The 18,754-nt window shown below is 35.7% G+C and overlaps 2 protein-coding genes across 2 annotated transcripts in view; one reads left to right on the top strand and one right to left on the bottom strand.

Moving 5' to 3' along the window:
• LOC117336498 (serine/threonine-protein kinase tricorner-like) overlaps positions 1-10,180 on the bottom strand; it is a gene marked incomplete at its 5' end in the record, with an annotated part of 42,399 nt that extends 32,219 nt beyond the window's left edge. Inside the window, one exon of the mRNA XM_033897089.1 lies at positions 10,001-10,180. Coding sequence (XP_033752980.1) covers positions 10,001-10,180 — 180 coding nt within the window. The remainder of the gene's footprint in view (positions 1-10,000) is intronic.
• A 295-nt stretch (positions 10,181-10,475) lies between these two features.
• On the top strand, positions 10,476-17,501 carry LOC117336499 (transcription initiation factor TFIID subunit 11-like). Its single transcript, XM_033897091.1, has 4 exons — positions 10,476-11,011; positions 12,767-12,854; positions 14,624-14,720; positions 16,455-17,501. Exons 1-4 carry the CDS (start codon positions 10,659-10,661, stop codon positions 16,586-16,588), a joined length of 672 nt encoding a protein of 223 aa, XP_033752982.1. The 5' UTR covers positions 10,476-10,658; the 3' UTR covers positions 16,589-17,501.
• Positions 17,502-18,754: the final 1,253 nt, after the last annotated feature.

Genomic DNA, 18,754 nt, shown 5'->3' on the forward strand with positions numbered 1-18,754 from the left:
CAATTGTCAAATCCAAGATGGTCATACTCTTTGTCATCCATTCAGTTCTTCAAATCTGACTAACATGCACAACTGGAGACCAAGGGGAACCTCTACTTTCAAATTTGAGAATACAAAAAATTAATAATGACTATTCAGTACTTCAAGAAATTGTTAATGAAGTACGTTTCATTGGTCAAAATCAAAATGGCTGCCTGTTGTCAGGTTGGTCCTATACCGCAATTCAATATGCATAACTTTGGATCAAGGGGAACCTACATACTAAAGATCCCTTTATAGCACTTTCTGAGAAATTGCGATAACAGACTTCAATTGTCAAAATCAAAGATGGCCCCTGCTGGCCATGTTGTTTTCCGATCGATACCAAAATGCAATATGCACAACTAGGAATTCGGGACCCTACAGATGAAATTTCACAATTTTTTTTAGTACTTTGGGACCCTACAGATGAAACTTCACAATTTTTTTTTAGTACTTTCTAAGAACTAGCAGTAACAAACTTCTATTGTCAAAATCCAAGATGGCCACATGTTGGCCATATTGTTGCTCAATCAGTCGCCAAATGCAATATACATGACTAGGGACCAAGGGCAACCTACATATGTAATTTGAGAAAGATTTCTTAAGTACTTTCTGAGATCTGGCAGTAACAATCTGGCAGTAACAAACTTCAATTGTCAAAATCCACCTAGCGGCCATGGTGTCTTTTCATCTGTCACAAAATGCAATATATATATGTACCACTTGGGTCCAAGGGGAACTTACATATTAAATTTGAGAAAGATCCCTTCAGTACTTTTTAAGAAATAGCGATAACAAGAATTGTTTATGAAGGGACCCAAGGGATCATCTAGACAATGCACAGATAAGGTGACTTGACCTCTATAGTTTTCGGTTGGTGAGGTGTACATGTAAACTCTCAGACTGAGGCACTGGCATGGAGGCCTCTGGCGATAATTAGGGACGCTAATGACTTGTCCAGGTGTCAAATATGACCAGTATCTGAGGTTACAGCTTATAAAAACAAGTGTACCATCTTTGGTACAAAGCTCGCCTCACAATGTATATCACTATATATATATACTTCACACCAGCATTCTGGGATGAATTCACCAACTGGAACCTATATTGTAATACATTGTATAGAGGATATCTAACAGTGTCTTCAGTAATACCAAATATATTTCACGAGTGGGCTAATATTTTGATATTTTTCACGAGTGCGCAGCACGAGTGAAAAATATCAAAATATTAGCAACACGAGTGAAACATATTTGGTATTACTGAAGACACTGTTAGATATTCTGTTTATTACATTTTTTATCAACGAAAACCCTACCCTGTATGCTAACTAGGCCTAATGTAAACAAAAAAAGTAGTTTCCCCTGTCCAGGTGCTGACATATATGTCGGGCTTTCTGATTGGTCAATTATTTTGCTATTTTCTAATCATTGATTTGATTGGTCAAATCAGCAAAAGTGATATTTTTCACTATATTTTTCACTAGATGATATTTTTCACTAGTGAAAAATATCACTTTTATAGAATGAATAATTTTTGATATTTCACTGGTAAAAATGTAATAAATACTGATATTTTAAGTAAATTAAAAAAAAAAAAAATTTTAAAGGTAAAATTGACCAAATCAGGTTTAACTTTTTTTATTAATCTATTATTGAAAAATGTTCAACTACGGGAACTAAAAGTTAACACTCACAGCAACCCTCCAACAAAACATTAGTACCCTTGTACAATTATAAAGGGCCTTTCAACACGTGCACCAAAATCTTAACATCAGATTAGCATAAAAAGTCTAGGTCCAAAATGTTTTTCCCAAAAAATATTGATTCCAAACCTGGAAAGTAATAGTTTACCCCAAAAGCAATCCTCAAACCAATTATTAGAGCCCTAGTACACTTATAAAGTAGTTTACTGATACCCGCCTTGCATTTACACCAAAAACTTAACATCAGATTTAGCACAAAAAATCATCTTTAAACACACCTCAGCCCTAGCCCTGTGACCTTGAAAATAGGTCAAAGTCATTCAACTTGGTAGCCATTAATCCTAGGGTCAGCCCCACCATTGGTACAATTTTGAATCCCACCAACCAGTGATGCTTCTTGTCATATTAGCTTAATTTTGGATCAGTGATTAAGAAGAGAAGTTGCTTAAGAAATCGTTGATGTACAAACAACAGGTGACAGATGGACAGACCACAGATGCCACTACGGTATGACATAAGGCCACAATGATCTAAACCATGGTGAGCTAACAAGTGGCCCAATTGGCCTGCATCGCTCACCTGGTAACCACTTACTTGATGATTATCTCTTGTTCATCTATTTCAGGTAATTAAAAGAAGTCCTTCATATGTATGAATATGTGGGGCTCTATCTCTGGAAACTAGCAGTCTAATATGATTCTAGGTACATTAATTTTTTAGAACAAGTGGTCTGAAGGTTTCAACACATCGGACCCCTTATGACTTTGAATGGAAGTCAAGGTCATTTCTTTTCAAAACCTCTATTGGGCCTCATTCAAGGAACATAGCTATCAGCCAAAATATACTGGAGAGTCTTAGTGAGAAGAAATTGTTTAAATGGAAATTTGACACCAGACAGATTCAGAACGACAAACGACAGACGCTAACATTGCACCATGGCATAATTAGGTCACAAAGGGCCAAATGAGCTGAAAATAGGAAGGAAGATGGAACCAGATGTGCATCTTTAATATCTATTATACTCTATTCTACGGGTATACGTTTATATTATTATCATTAAGGACAACAAAATACAGAATCTTTAAGCATTCACTACATGACAGTATATATACATTGCAACACAGTTCAAAACATAAAACAGTAATTTATATAATTATTCAAACAGGTAGAGGCCGCCCGCAGAGGACGCTACCTTAGCTACCGAGAGTGTATTATAGTGCTCTGTCAGTACTACACACTGCTCACACTACAAGGCTCCAGATGCTGCATTGCACAGGTCAATATAAATGTACCATTGATTTTTATACCTCAATGCACCATGAAATGTAAATAAATACACAAAAGATGCCAACTTGTATTCTTATTCATGTGTACACTAACTGCATCAATGTGTCCTGTACAAGTTTCAAGTGTGTCTCTATTTTCAGAAGCAGATAAAAACATCATTCAAAAACCATGTCAGTTTGATGTAACATTGACACAGAAAGGAGACTTGTATTTATATTTATATGTGTACAGTAACATTGACACAGTGAGGAGACTGGTATGTGTACAGTAACATTGACACAGTGAGGAGACTGGTATGTATACAGTAACATTGACACAGTGAGGAGACTGGTATATATACAGTAACATTGACACAGTGAGGAGACTGGTATATATACAGTAACATTGACACAGTGAGGAGACTGGTATATATACAGTAACATTGACACAGTGAGGAGACTGGTATATATACAGTAACATTGACACAGTGAGGAGACTGGTATGTGTACAGTAACATTGACACAGTGAGGAGACTGGTATATATACAGTAACATTGACACAGTGAGGAGACTGGTATATATACAGTAACATTGATCACACAGTGAGGAGACTGGTATATATACAGTAACATTGACACAGTGAGGAGACTGGTATGTATACAGTAACATTGACACAGTGAGGAGACTGGTATATATACAGTAACATTGACACAGTGAGGAGACTGGTATATATACAGTAACATTGACACAGTGAGGAGACTGGTATATATACAGTAACATTGACACAGTGAGGAGACTGGTATGTGTACAGTAACGTTAACATTGACACAGTGAGGAGACTGGTATGTGTACAGTAACATTGACACAGTGAGGAGACTGGTATATATACAGTAACATTGACACAGTGAGGAGACTGGTATATATACAGTAACATTGACACAGTGAGGAGACTGGTATATATACAGTAACATTGACACAGTGAGGAGACTGGTATATATACAGTAACATTGACACAGTGAGGAGACTGGTATGTGTACAGTAACATTGACACAGTGAGGAGACTGGTATATATACAGTAACATTGACACAGTGAGGAGACTGGTATATATACAGTAACATTGACACAGTGAGGAGACTGGTATATATACAGTAACATTGACACAGTGAGGAGACTGGTATATATACAGTAACATTGACACAGTGAGGAGACTGGTATATATACAGTAACATTGACACAGTGAGGAGACTGGTATGTGTACAGTAACATTGACACAGTGAGGAGACTGGTATATATACAGTAACATTGACACAGTGAGGAGACTGGTATATATATACAGTAACATTGACACAGGGAGGAGACTGGTATGACATTTGATCTCTCAATGTTTAAGGAGATAAATGTGACATTTAGTTTTATTACTATATATAATTAATCAGCTATCCGATCCTGAGTTTAGAACGTCCTGTCAACTTTCCATGTAATTGATGCAGATAAACTTTTATTTACATTAACTTTATACCAGACAGGTGTCAAAGTGCTCAAATTAGGAAACTCTCCTTTGTGTATATATATATATACATGTAATATAATTCATATCCATGTATGTAAATACATTGCGATTCAGATATTCATATCATCTAATAGACAAGTCAACTTCCACAAATTAAAGATCATGTCAGGGTATACGTATCGGGCCGACCATCACTGCGCCATTGAAACGTTCTTTATAAGAACGCCTATGTGGCGCAGTGGTATAAGCTGCGGATACTTCTGGCTAGATGATTGGGTGCCGTAGATCGCAAGTTCGAGGCCCGGCCAGGGCACGAGTCAAAAGGTTGTCTTCCTTTGTCATTTGTGTTACTATGTTAGATATATATATATACAGTTGAACTTTGATGTTTGAAGTTCAGGAGACTAACAGAAAAACTTTGAAAAACAGTGGGACTTCGAATTATTCATGGTTGACAATAGATCAATGTTTTCTTGATAATGACCAGAGCTGTTAACGTTACATGTCCTCAGTGTCTTCATGTTGATCGTCGCCTGTCAGGCTCACATCGAAAAGTTTAGTTAATTTTAAATTACCTCAAAGTAAAACACAGCAAAATAAAAAAATACCTTTCATCAATTAGGCATTTTATTAATAAAACTATGCATCGTTTACAAAACAATTATATAACATTTAAAAGATAAAGCAAAAGAAGTACAATGCACACTTACGTTAAAATTTTTCTGTTGAAGACACATGTGTTTACGTTATGTGCATAAATAAAATGCGGAATGCCGATCAGTTGGAGAATGCATGTTGAATGATTGTAACCCAGGGTAATTGTTGTACGTTGTATGTGTCAGGTCCCTGTGCAATATACTCGTGACCTGTACTTATTGTACCTGTGAATCGTATTGTGGTGTTATATCCGTACTTGTTACCTGTTAAGATTTGTACTCATGTATTGTATTGTGATGTTAACTCTGACCTCGGACATGCACGCTTCATCTGACAGATGATCATGAGCGTGGACACGACACTCGACGAGCGGCACGACTTTCTCTCTTTACTTTCACTGCGCCTGCGCACTGAGCTTTCTTGCTAAATCTCTTACCCTATACTGGTCATTCTATAACTGCTAACTGTGAGAATCAGTTGTAACACCCTGATGGTCAGCACTTTAGCAACATATATATATATCATCCAGCTGAGGGGATCGGGAAGCCTGGTAAGCATAGTGTTGGTGCGAATGGGAGTGAGGGTGTGCTCGATTTGGTGTATACTTGTGTATGGGTACGAAGTCGGAGAGTGTGTGTACGTCAGTTTATATTTGAGTAACATGTTTGTTTTTGTCTTACAGGTCTTTGTCTTGAATATAAATAAAACTATTGAACGGAAGAACTCCCGAGAGTCTATTATATTTGATCCCCGGATTACATGATAAATAATTGATTTACATGGATATTTCTGTAAAAGTTTGAAACACGACACATTTAGTATAAGTGAAGACATCGCTAATTTTGTATGTTTTAAAGTGATCCTCTTATTTTACTGTTCGGTATAATTTACTCACCAACCGCCGATTTCAATGGCGGCGGAGATCATCAAAGACGAATACTGGTATGTTATAACGGAGTTATAAAATGCCATGACTTCTAAATACACAATTAATCTATAAAATGGGCCCAATTATTAATTGACCCCATGATCGGGAGTAGACAACATACGCTATCGTAATCCATATTGTTGTTCAGAGCGTTTGTGGGAGAGGTGTGAAATCTTGCCGCGGGAGTCACGGCTGACACCTGTCTAGTGGTCAGTACATACAGGTACATTTTTTGTTTGAATCATGAGATGTCAATTACCTTAGCTATAATATTATAGCTAATGGTCCATGAAAAAAGTTTGATACATCGAAAACTTCGATTTGTAAAAATTCAAATCATACATAGGTTTGTTAGTAGTGTTATTTAGTGAGGAAATTAGGGACCAAGCAAAAGGTTCGATACAGCAAGAAATTTGAATCAACGAAGTTCGAATCATAAAAGTTTGACTGTATTTTAGACAACTTAAATAACTAAATTTTCATTTAAGTTTTTTAAATCAAAAATATGAAGGTTATGAAATCTACTGATGTCATTATATTGTACATGTTAATATAAGTGAAAGAATAGAGAGGATATAGAGACCTCAATTGTGAATAATCTCAAAGGTGTTTATAGTTGTGTCATGATAAAAAGTCAGCATAATCAAATAATTATTTGTCACTCAAATCAAATCAAAATTAAAAATGCTATAGGCCAGAAGGTTTCAATTGGTGGCTTGCTTGTAGGTGGAAAGAAACTAATTAAAAACATGCTATTTTTATCCTCGTGTATTGTGGTATTACAATCGAAGGAACATGCCTGCAGTACCACAATCATTGTGTTACCCAATACAATAGATTTTACAAACATAATACCGGTATATCTTTTATGACAGATGACTAGGTCAAGAGTTCTGAATGACTGACGGTACATGCACGTATTTTCCAAAATACATTGGTTTTTGAAAAGATCATATCACGTACAAATGGATATATAGTTTGGGCTGTAAATATATTGTGAAAATTATGACAATATAAAACATGTACCTATGTACATCAGTGAGAGGTTAATGTGAGTGGGTGTGGATAATGAATAGACTGGTTTGTTGTGATCACAATATATGTCTCTGGCGGGAATGGATAAAATATGGGAGTATGAAGTTCAGTGAATATTTGAACATAATCATGATTCGTTTTGATTGGAGTACAATGTGTGCACATGTATGATTTTGACATGAATGTTTATCATGTATACAGGCTGGAATGTTGGGAACATTTTCCCCGATATATATACAGTGCTGCAGATAAGGGGTGCACAAGCGTAATTTACGCCTTAGAATTTAAAAACTCCCTAGAAAAAAATTGAGACATACGTATACACAAAACTGCCATGAATGTAGCATTATACCCAAGACCTTGACGCAAAATGTACAAGCTCCTGTGACGATAAACATTGCATAGGGATCATGACGTGTTCATGTATAATACGTACTACTTATAAATGATGTGCAAGATATTTTTTACCGACAATGCCCCGCGTAATTCGATGTACGCTTCAATGATTGTTCCAAGTGCTGTTTGTCTCTATAGTATGACTGCAAGTTCAATATCAAGTCCCTTGGCTTCTTAGTTATTGAGAAGAAGTTGTTTTAAGATTTTAGCCTATTCGACTTATGTGACCTTGAATGTAGGTTAAGTTCATTCCTTTGAACAAACTTGGTAGCCCTTCACCCCAGCATGCTACAATATCAAGTCCCTGGGCCTCTTGGTTATTGAGGAGAAGGTCGTTTAAAGATTTTAGATGATGAAATATTCAATAATTTTTTGTTGGTTCGGAGTATATATTTCATTGAAACGTATATAATGCATATAGTATAGGGCAAGTAGAAATTACATTCAGACAAGTGGATTTCTGATATCTACTGGGAATAATTAGGACAGTCTAGTAGGTAAATCCCTATTATGTTCTGTGATCATGTTAAACAAAGCGAGGATCAAGTATGTTTAGAAATTTATTACAGATCTCAAAAGGCGAGACTCCATGTAAAGTAGGACCCAGTTTGTGTCAACTGTCAAACCAATAATTTTGTATAAGAACTTGCAGATTATGAGATAGCGAGCAGGCAATCTCATATTAACCATATATAGTGCTTAAATAACTTTACAATAAAGCAGAGAGGTTGTTAAACCAAATTCTAATGATAGGGCTTTAGACAGGGCTATATATATGAGTGTGTATAAGGTATTATTATATACCGCTGTTCATTTTACAAACTAGAGACTGTAAGGTTAACGTTATACCCGATATAGATCTATACCAGTGAGATAAAGTCAGTCTGATACAGGTGTACATGTAGTCTGGCAAAACTGGCCACCAGCATTTCATCCAAAAATCTTATTTAATTACCAGCTGTTGAATACAAATGATCACATGAGCATGTGCTATCAGGGGTTTTTAATCTATGTGTTATTATATATTATCATGTTCAGTTTTAGCTTATAGTCTGATTTTATGTGACAGAAGAAATTTGAATTCTCAGTCATAACTGCAAGCAGCTTTAGTTTCTTTCGACCCAAATACTATGCAAAAATGTTAAAATGATCTGCCTGTATTATCTGGTAGATCCTGTCTAGGTGTCCACAAACTTTTACTAAAGGTAGAACTGATTCACTTTCTATCCATGTCTAATTCATGCTGTTGTTGCATTTTGTTTATAACTATATGTTCTTTAATCCTAGACATGACATTTAAATTTTGTTTCTTACAAGAAACATTTCAAAACTCATGAAAATATTGACGGTGATGATAACTAGTTCCACCTGACAATAACTGCCTCTGTTCCACCAGAAATACAAATAAAATATTGCTCCCTAGCTCGTATAAGTGACAAATACTCAAAGAGTCAAACACAGGTAAACACAACACTGGACTAAACTTGACCTACAACAGTTATTGTATTTTTAACGACATTGACTGGCAATAGGGTAATCATACTTAACCTGACGATAATACTCTCCATTGCTCTATTTTTCCTAAAATATATATTAATAACAACCTTCAATTGCCAAAATTCAAGATGACTACTTGTCTATGACATTTTATTTCTGGATAAGACTGTAGAGCAATATCCTGGTTATCATTATATATTTTTCCTGGAAAGTGGAATAATAGAAGTGGGATTTGCCACTAGTACATTAAGCATCATATAGTTGTTGGTGATGAATAGGTAATGGTTTATTCTTAAATTGTGAATTGTAGTGACAAGTTAGGTAATAGATTAAGCTGTAATCTATCAAGGCGACATCTCTGGGTTCTAATTAATTTAGGATTTTTCATTTACATGTAGTTGGCTACTTTCTGGCAGCTTTTAAGATGGACACATCTCAGAAAAATTCTGAAATATTAATTATGAAAATAAATCAATGTGCCTCCATGCATGGCCACTGGGGTAATTCGCACCCATAACCATCAGCTTACTGGTCCGCTGCTCTAGCTGACAGAACTGAAAGTACTGCAAAGCTAGAAGGCGACAGTATCACTATGTACAATACATATATTCACAATTAAAACCGACAAAAGTATTTGTACTCAACTGTAAAATAATGTTAAAACCTAGTAAGAACTAAGATCATTCTCAGGTGTTGTGTATTCCAAATCCTCTCTAAACGAACTCCCAATTTCGCGTCATTCACCAATGATGACACGGTCAGGCACAACAATCAAAATTAGAGTTTCAATACAATGATTTGAATTTCACCAACTGTTACCACGATATAATTAATCAGAAATGATCTTTAATGATTTCAGCATTCGAATATCATTTCGCATGACGATTGAGGTCATGGAGAGATGTAAGTTTATATTGCCAAAACAAAGCAGACATAAATCGATATATTTCTCCGAAAATCGTTCGATTTGTAGATAAATTCTTACCCTGGCCTTAAGGAGTTTATTCTTGAGTCTCCAAATTGCAGCGGTTGAATTGTTCCTACATCCAAACAGTATTTTAACATTCACGACTTGTTTCCTTGCTCTGTAGAGATTTAGGTGACGAAGCGGAAATGTGGTCCTCCGCAATCGGCAGATCTGCTCATAAAATAGTGCACAGCCTTTTCAATGATTACATGGTTTGCTTTTTCATTCAATGTCTTTTGTAACAATGCCGGAATATCATATATTCTTTTGATATGAACATAAAAGTCACAATTATTTTTAATCCGTTAAAATGTTTTGTTTATGTCTAGGAAAATAAATTCATACGCGATCATTCCTTGATTATTTTGTGATATTTTGGAAACGGAGGTGTCAACATTTGTTTACATTAACATTATAATGTTGCATACTGTCCATTTAATATAGGTATTATTTGCACAAATTAACACAAAACTTATCTACTTATAATGGAAATATTTCTATTTTCAGCTAGGCCTATATAAGTCACCTGTGAAAATATACAGATATAAACTACATCATAAAAACGTTTGACTGCTACAGGCACCCGTGCATATTGACGGATTAACTATCAAGCATATGATCTACGTTGATTGTTTATCTGAACTTCCGTGAGTTTTTCATCTCTAATCGTCTAAAAATGAGTTCAACCACACCTGAAAAGGTTTCAGCCAGCTTTAATGACAATGTATCACCTTTGAAAGATACATCCAAATCTCCTGCAAGTGAAAAGGGTGGTAGTGATCACATAAATGAACATTCGGGGCATTCAGAGTCAGAGAGTGATACAAGCCCCGAGAAATCCATTTCTTGTCGGAGCATACCTGGCCCATCAACTTCAAGTGATGGTAAAAGGGAGAGAAAAACAAGTGGCTCCAGTAAAGCAGCCAGCGAATCTCCTGACAGGAAACGAAAATATGAACCAACAGAAGAAGAAATCAGAGTATATAGGCACAAAAAAGAAAAGCAAGAAGAAGAAAGATTAAAAATGCAGTCAGTTACATTCTGTATAGATCTAGCGTATATATGAAAGATTGTAAAAAATATTTTTCAAATCATGCCATGGTGCGGCATCCGTCTGTCAATTTTTTCGTAAAAAAATCAGCAAGTCGGGAACGAGTAAGTAGATTTTGACCACAATTGGTCTGAATCATCCATGGGGGATGGGGAACCAATTTTGTGTAAATGGTGCATCTGGCATCTGCATGGCCCCAAAGAAGTTAGAATTTAATTACTTAATATTTCATTAGCTTCATCCATACATATTCTACTCGCTGATCATCATTCACTAAATATATCGGAGAGCTTCATAGCTACCACTATAGATAATCAGGTGACCTAAATCTTGCCGCAAGTGGTTTGTCTGATCTGTTTGCATTGAAATCTTGTGAGGTCTTAAATTGTGTCTTAGCAATAATAGCCATTTTTAAAACTATGCTTATAACAGGATCGCAAAGAATGTGAATGAATTTGTTTATTTAACAATTGTCAGTGAGTAAAATGTATTTAAGCAAATAAAATAACTTATATTAATTGATACATACATTTTATGTGTCAGGTTAATTGAATTGAAGGGAATGAAGGGAAGTGTAAATTGTTCAAACACCAATCTGAAGGTCAGGGTCCAAAAAATAGCTTGTTTCCTTATGGGTTGAGTTCTGATGTTAAATTGCGGCAAGGCAGCTTTAAAGGCGATATATTATTATTAACATCAGGAGCCTGAGGGGTGGGACCAATAGGGGAAATATAGCAAATTCTTCAAAATCTTTCTTCTGTAGGAATGATAGGATTTTAAATACTTTTAAGCAAACTTGGATGATGGAGATTTTAAATACTTTTAAATGGTGGCTATAATTATAACTTCTTAACCGCTGAAGTTATCTTGACAAAGCTTGGAGTATACTTGCATTACCTGAAGCTGATGTAGAATGTGCTACAGTACACTCACTTTGACCTTGATCTGTATGCCTTTATCACCCCAATAACAAAGTACAACGCAAGTTTGACCTACAGATCAAAGGTCAATGGAGTGCAAACAAATCTGCATAATAAGGGAGAATGGGAGACATGTTTTTGTTCTCAAAAGCATTCTCTAGCTGTTAAATATTAACTGTTTAATTCTCTTTCTCTTTAGGATTTCTTTCCATACCATTACCGATAGCTTTGTTTTGATAGTAAAAACTAAACAGATCACCATTTCAAATCAATGATAATAAAATATAATATGCTCAACAGTTGGGTGAACATGATTTAAGGATAATTTAGTTATGATGGAATCCATATTAGAATTGTAAATATCTCTTTAAGTTGATCTGTATATCATTTTATTTTTTTTAGTGTTAGTTATTTTAAATCAGATGGTTTTGCTTCTACCAGATAAACTCATGTCTACTAAATTTAGATTTTTTTTTACAAATTCTTTATTATTAATCAAAGCTTAAGAAAGTCCAACTCTTATCAGAGTTATTGCCCCTGGTGGAAATTTGGTATCTGGACCTATCTTCCAATCATAAGTTTTGTTCTTGGATTGATTTTTGCTTTAATTCGCCCCAGAAGTTTTTGTTATACATCTAATGAATCATTTTGTGTATAATATAATGAAACATGTAATCATCAATGAACACATGGTACATGTACATACTTATATATATATATTTTTTTGAATCTGTATCTACCTACGCTATTTTATTTGGCTCATGTGAACAGATATGTTTTTTATGGTCTTATCAATCTTTATTTAATTTTCAGAGTGTTGGTTTCCAATTTTACGGAGGAACAACTTAACCGCTATGAGATGTATAGAAGAGCAGCATTCCCAAAGGCTGCTGTAAAGAGGGTGAGTAGCTGTGCTCAATATCCACATGTCTTTAAAGTATACAGGGTGCTTTCAAACTCTCAAATGTAGGGGGTGGGAGAAGGTTGTTGTTTTTGGAAAAACCAATATTTTAGAGAATTTGCTTAAAACTTACTACAGTATTTGACCTAATAAGGGCGCCCCTACCTTTTTTCAAGGAAATAAATCTTTGACTGAGTGTTAAAATGGTGTTCAAAAGTAATAATTCATGTGAAATATTTTGCTACTTTATGTGTTCAATTTTCTTCAGCAAATTGAGTAACTGGAACACATGTTTTCGCCACATTTTGTGTATTCCTACAGGCTACAGATGACATGTCAGTGCAAAGAGCACCCAAAACTAAACACACATACAAATAATAACTTACCATCTTTATTTGAAGATAAAGTAAAGACTTCATTCTTGTTGATAAATAACTTTTGTTCAGAACAGAAAGCTAGTAAAAGACATTGTAAACCAATTATTAGGTCAAAGAAAAGATGTCTGACATGATCTGGGAAATCACCTGTTTCTATAAATAGAACACAAAAGAGTTCCATTTGAACATAAATGGTGGAACACACGTTCTCTGGTCTAAAGATCAGCTGGCATGGTTTACAAGTTTACAGGAGTATTCAAGTGATGTTTAAGCTTAATATATGATAATGAATATATATCTTCATCTGGAATATTTTTATGACTGAATATTTTACCGTTTCCACAACCTTGGGTATTCTGCTATAAGGTATAGTCTGTTTCATAAAACTTCAGAATAACTAATCTTAATAAGGGCGCCCCCACTGTCAATTACCCACGCCCTGCGCCCTTATTAGGTCAAATACGGTATTGTATTGACAAAGTAGGACAGGCCAGACATAATAAGGTACATGTCATACTGTCCAGGCCTTGGGGCCTGAGAGTCGAGCGCAATAGATGAAATGTAGCAATTCAACATCCTTTTTCTGTAGACAGAGGCATAGAATACAACCATTACTCATTTTATAACACAGATTCTAGTTTCATGTCATAGTGAAATTAAAATTTAAGATGTCACCCTGATCCAAGTAGAGATGAATTTTTGATTTGTCAGTTCTAAATGATCATAATTGAAAGCATAATAGATGATCATGTTATGAACATCTGTCACCTGTGTGCTTGAGTTCTTAATGTCATTAATGGCATAACTAAGCATTTGATACACCTAGATGAATATACAATTTACGTTGGAGAAAGGTGTGTTGAATTGATATCAACCACATATGGTTGTAAAATCTTATTAAATGTAGATATATATAACTGAAAATGTTCACTTGCCAACAGGCTAGTCAGTGTCATGGAGCCTGAAAACCACTAGCCCAGTGAGTTAGGATTGTGGAATTTAATAAACAGTGGATCTAGTCCTCCAGGTGGCTGATCGATGACCAAATTATAGCAAATTCTTTAAAAATCCTTCTTCTGTTGTCATGAAAGGATTTTGTCCATATTTGGACTGAAGAATATGTGACAAAAAGGAAACCAATTTTGTATAATTGGTAGGTTTGGCTCCCCAGGGGCATGAAGGATAAGGCCCAATAGGGGAAATATAGCAAATTCTGCAAATTCCTTCTCCTACATTGGGTGGAGGGTTGGGACCCAAAGGGAGTCTTTGAACATAATTGGCTTTGAATTTTAGTAAAAGGAATATGTTGACTGCAGTGCATGGTACTGAGTGGCAGATCCTAAACTGGGCCTCTTGTTGTTTCCAAAATTAACATTTGATCTTTGTTGACAGTTGATGCAGTCTATAACCAGATCGGGAGTGGCCCAGAATGTTGTGATTGCCATGTCCGGTATTGCCAAGGTATTTGTTGGGGAAGTGGTTGAGGAAGGTAAGTGGTTCATGCTTCAACTGGTAGACATTTATCATCCCCCAAGTTCACAGAAACATCAGTCTGTCACGCTTCATTTCATGCAATAACTGCAACAAATGTTAATGAATTTTCTTTAAACTTGATAACATGGTTAAATGCCTAATGGCTAGGCCAAGCAGATTTCAACCAAATTTGGTTCCAAACATCGTAGGGGGAACTTTGCTGAAATTTTTCTTTAAAATACTTTTACTCCTTAAAGGGACAATTTAGTCAAGTTTGTTTACTTTTTTATCATTTCACAAATTATTTCATGAAAGTGTACTTCAGTTCTCCTTATGAACTATCCTTGGTCATATATTGATACACGTTTATGTTTTCCATACGTTTTTTAATTAATTGTAAGGAGGATCATAATCGTATATATAACCATACGATTTATATGCAAATGAGCAAGTCGTCTCTACACACTTTGTATACATGTGTGCAAGCACAGCCCCGTCTCGTGACTGTAAACAACTTTGGTTTGCATGTGAAGCTGTTAGCGGATATTTTAACTATAGGTTGCGGGTCTCGTACCAAACGTAGACAGTGAATGGATAAACAAAATATATGGAGAATTACTGTTAGGTCATGAATATAACAGATGTGAGTTTTTCGAACGCTTGCGACAACAATGAAGAAGTTTATACAGTTACGAGTGAGTTTGTCGAGACTTGACCTAGATCGGCCTACGGAGTAATGTTGAGTGCAATATTTTTGTTCTGTACAACTTCCATTATCATAATTCCATTCATACTTGTTATAAATATTGTTCTGATTACATCATGGATGAAATAAATCACCTAGATTGGTGTTAGCGTTTGTTTGCATTCGTACACAAATGAAAATACAATCTTTTTCTACATATGTATCGGCCGTATACATGCATGTGTGTACACAATTACATGAACACGAATTCCCGTTCGGTGACCCTGGAATAAACCTGTGTTTGGTCGATTTGAATTGTCAAAACAATAAATCATTATTGAATCTGTCAATATTATGATACATGTAACAACTGTTTGCCACACATGTTGTTAAATCGAAATCCAAAGAAATAAGTATACATCGGATCTACCGTATCGTCACTTACAACCAACTCTGTTCCCGCCAGAGGGCGCAACAAGTTGCACTATATTTGGAGTATAGCTATATTTGACGTGGGCTTTCCCAAAACTTAAACTGACCATAGTGGACATTGGCTACATAGAGATAATTATTGACCGCAAATGTTTTTGTCTGGATATATGTTTTATCGTTTCTGTCTGAATTATAAAAAGCTTGCTTGACTAAATTGTCCCTTTAATGCATGCATGCTTGGATAACAACACAAATTTGGTTGAATTATTTATCATTGGTGTAGGGCAATCATAATTTATAAAAATTAGCCTGGTTCGACTTCCTGGGACAGAGGTGCAGGGCTTTGAAAAGGGGTGGACTATTAAAAGGGGTGGACTATTAGTTTGTCACCCTTTCAGTGCTGCCTGTTTCACAGTGGTTGGATCAAGATCAAAATCGCTGTTACTATTTTTAGAAGTTCATGTTTCAGGATTATTAGGTCAAGATTGAATTGCACCATCTTTATATACCATAACCAAGTTTTATAGCTAGAGTGGCCAGTAGGGGAATGCATTGCTTTTGAAATACTCACTATGCTTGTTATTTAGTAATAGGACAGTTTTTAAATAATTTGAATTTTTTTTTAACCTACAGCACTTGATGTGATGAAACAATGGGGGGAGACTGGGCCCATTCAGCCAAAACACCTGCGCGAGTCCGTCCGACGCCTTAAAAGTACAAGAAATGTCCCCAACACAAAGACTAAAACAACCTTACTTAATGGGTGATCAAGAGGAACCACATATTTTACAGTTTTCTTCAGCTTTAGATATCGGACAACAGTGCAGCATTCCTACATCCGAGTATCAACAGAAGCATGCAAGAGTTGTGCCCCTTATTGGTTCAGTGCTTTCCTGTTCTGAGGTGAAAAACTGGTTCATCTGTTTCGTGAAGATGTGCTATTGTCAGTTGTGAAGGATTGAAGGTCAATTGCTGGCCAGAAATCATCGTCGTGACTTTTGGGTTCATCTTCATTTCAACCCAGTATGAGTGTCCCAAATTGACATGATTCACAAAGTCCAGAAAAGTTGTAGAAATTTAAACAAAGTTATCTGATCAGCTATGTAGTGGTGTACTATGTTAATGTTGACTTGGTCTTCCAAATGTGTATTTGTACCGTGTTGTGTCCGAATAAAGAATTTATGATTAGCCTATGCCATCAGTTATGGACGATATATTTTAGATTTGTGATTGTGCAATAGGGGTCTGCTTTTATATGGAGACTTTGATAATAGAATGTAGATGGAATCACAAGGAATTTGTTTCATGCCAATCTAATGCTATTCAATATGATATATTTACATATGTCGTTAGTAAATCAAATACCAGTTATGAGATACTACAATTTACGATGATTCAGTCAGTGTAGGAATACAGCTCAAAGTGTTCTGGGTAAAACAATTAAAATGGCTGCCAGTTACTTTCTGTATCAACAGGCCTAAAGAGCTTTCTAAAGTTGTTAACTCTAGTCACATAAGCTATCACAGTACCGGGTATATTAATTGACAGAAAATTGGATTTAATTCAAAACAATCAGAAATTATGCAATTTACCTTTCACCCAAATTGTATTGATATCGATTACTAGCATCTGGTAACAATGCTTAAATACATCATAAATAAAATTATTTTATTAACTGTGCATCTAAAGTCTTGTTTTACATGAGGTTTGCTTTGTAAGCTTAATGTGATATTGGAGAGTTACCCGGTATGAACACAGTTTCACAAAGCAAAGTAAATTATGAATTTTTGTGAATATCAATTATATGCAGAACTTACAAAGTTTTTAAGTCCATTTCACAAAGGTGTTGATAATTGTCTTCATATCATTTGACAAAAACTTGTAACCAGCTAATTCGTAGAATTTATATCCCCCACTTCCCCCTTTCATGAGGGGGTAATCATATATTGTAGGTGAACTCTATTGAGGTTAGGTTAGAACATGTAATTTTCATGCTTTTGACACAATTAGATCTGACATTACCAAAGCTTTTGAATTTGGCAGAGTCCTTGTATAAAGTTTGAAGAGAACTGGATAACAATTCCATCAGGTATGGCCAAATGGCAAATTGCAGCTCCTGTGTTTGGATTAGACATTTATAGTTAACGATACCAGAATGCCTGGAACTGGATCCAATATTGGGAATAATTTGACAGCCCTGCTCCAGTCAGGTTAAGCCATTACAATTTTTGCAGTCACCTCCACATAAATATGGATTGCTTTAACACCTGTCATTTGCGGCAAGGTTGGGATACAGGCCAGGGCATAGGCTGGATTTGACTAGAATAGCAGTTGGCATGTACACTTTTACCTACATCAAAGAATAATAGAATCTTTCATATAGGGGAATCTGAGGAGGAAGATTGGTAAATCCCTAAACTCGAGGCTTGTCGAGTGAGATCCCCTATCTCATCCCAAAAAGGGGTGAATGATTATTTTTCTCTTGCCCCGTTTTCCAATCGAAGTGTGAACCAAATCCAAGCATATATAAACAACACGCGGACGGCGGATGACAGTTGTGATAAGACTGCAGCAGACGCTTTACACCTTACGATGTTGATTTCATACAAAATATAGTTTCGATTAGCTTGTCAAAAAGAACACCAAACACTCGGTTAACTCTGATACTTATTTTGATTTCTTTTGTGAATAACACTCAAACGTTCTGGGTCAGGTCATAGTGACGTCACCCTATCGAGAACAAGAGCACGCTCAAAGAGCATGTGTAGCTTGTCTTTTCCCTAGGGTGAGGTAAGAAAATCTCATCCCGGTAAAACTGTGGATATCTCTGTCCAGGGTAAGAGAACAGTTTGTCCAGGTTCTATTGCCTACACTACTTGTCAATAGAATGTCATACTTGGGTCGAAGGTTTACTTGGGCGAGACTGTGTCACT

This window comes from Pecten maximus, chromosome 10 (assembly GCF_902652985.1).
Source record: "Pecten maximus chromosome 10, xPecMax1.1, whole genome shotgun sequence".
Lineage (NCBI taxonomy): Eukaryota > Metazoa > Mollusca > Bivalvia > Pectinida > Pectinidae > Pecten > Pecten maximus.

Excerpts from the sequence above, each read along its gene's own strand:
- LOC117336499 (XM_033897091.1), top strand. The coding sequence starts at position 10,659 with ATGAGTTCAACCACACCTGAAAAGGTTTCAGCCAGCTTTAATGACAAT. Across the intron at positions 11,012-12,766 it reads GAAGAAAGATTAAAAATGCA|AGTGTTGGTTTCCAATTTTA; the intron begins GTCAGTTACATT and ends TTTAATTTTCAG. Across the intron at positions 14,721-16,454 it reads TGGGGAAGTGGTTGAGGAAG|CACTTGATGTGATGAAACAA; the intron begins GTAAGTGGTTCA and ends TTTAACCTACAG.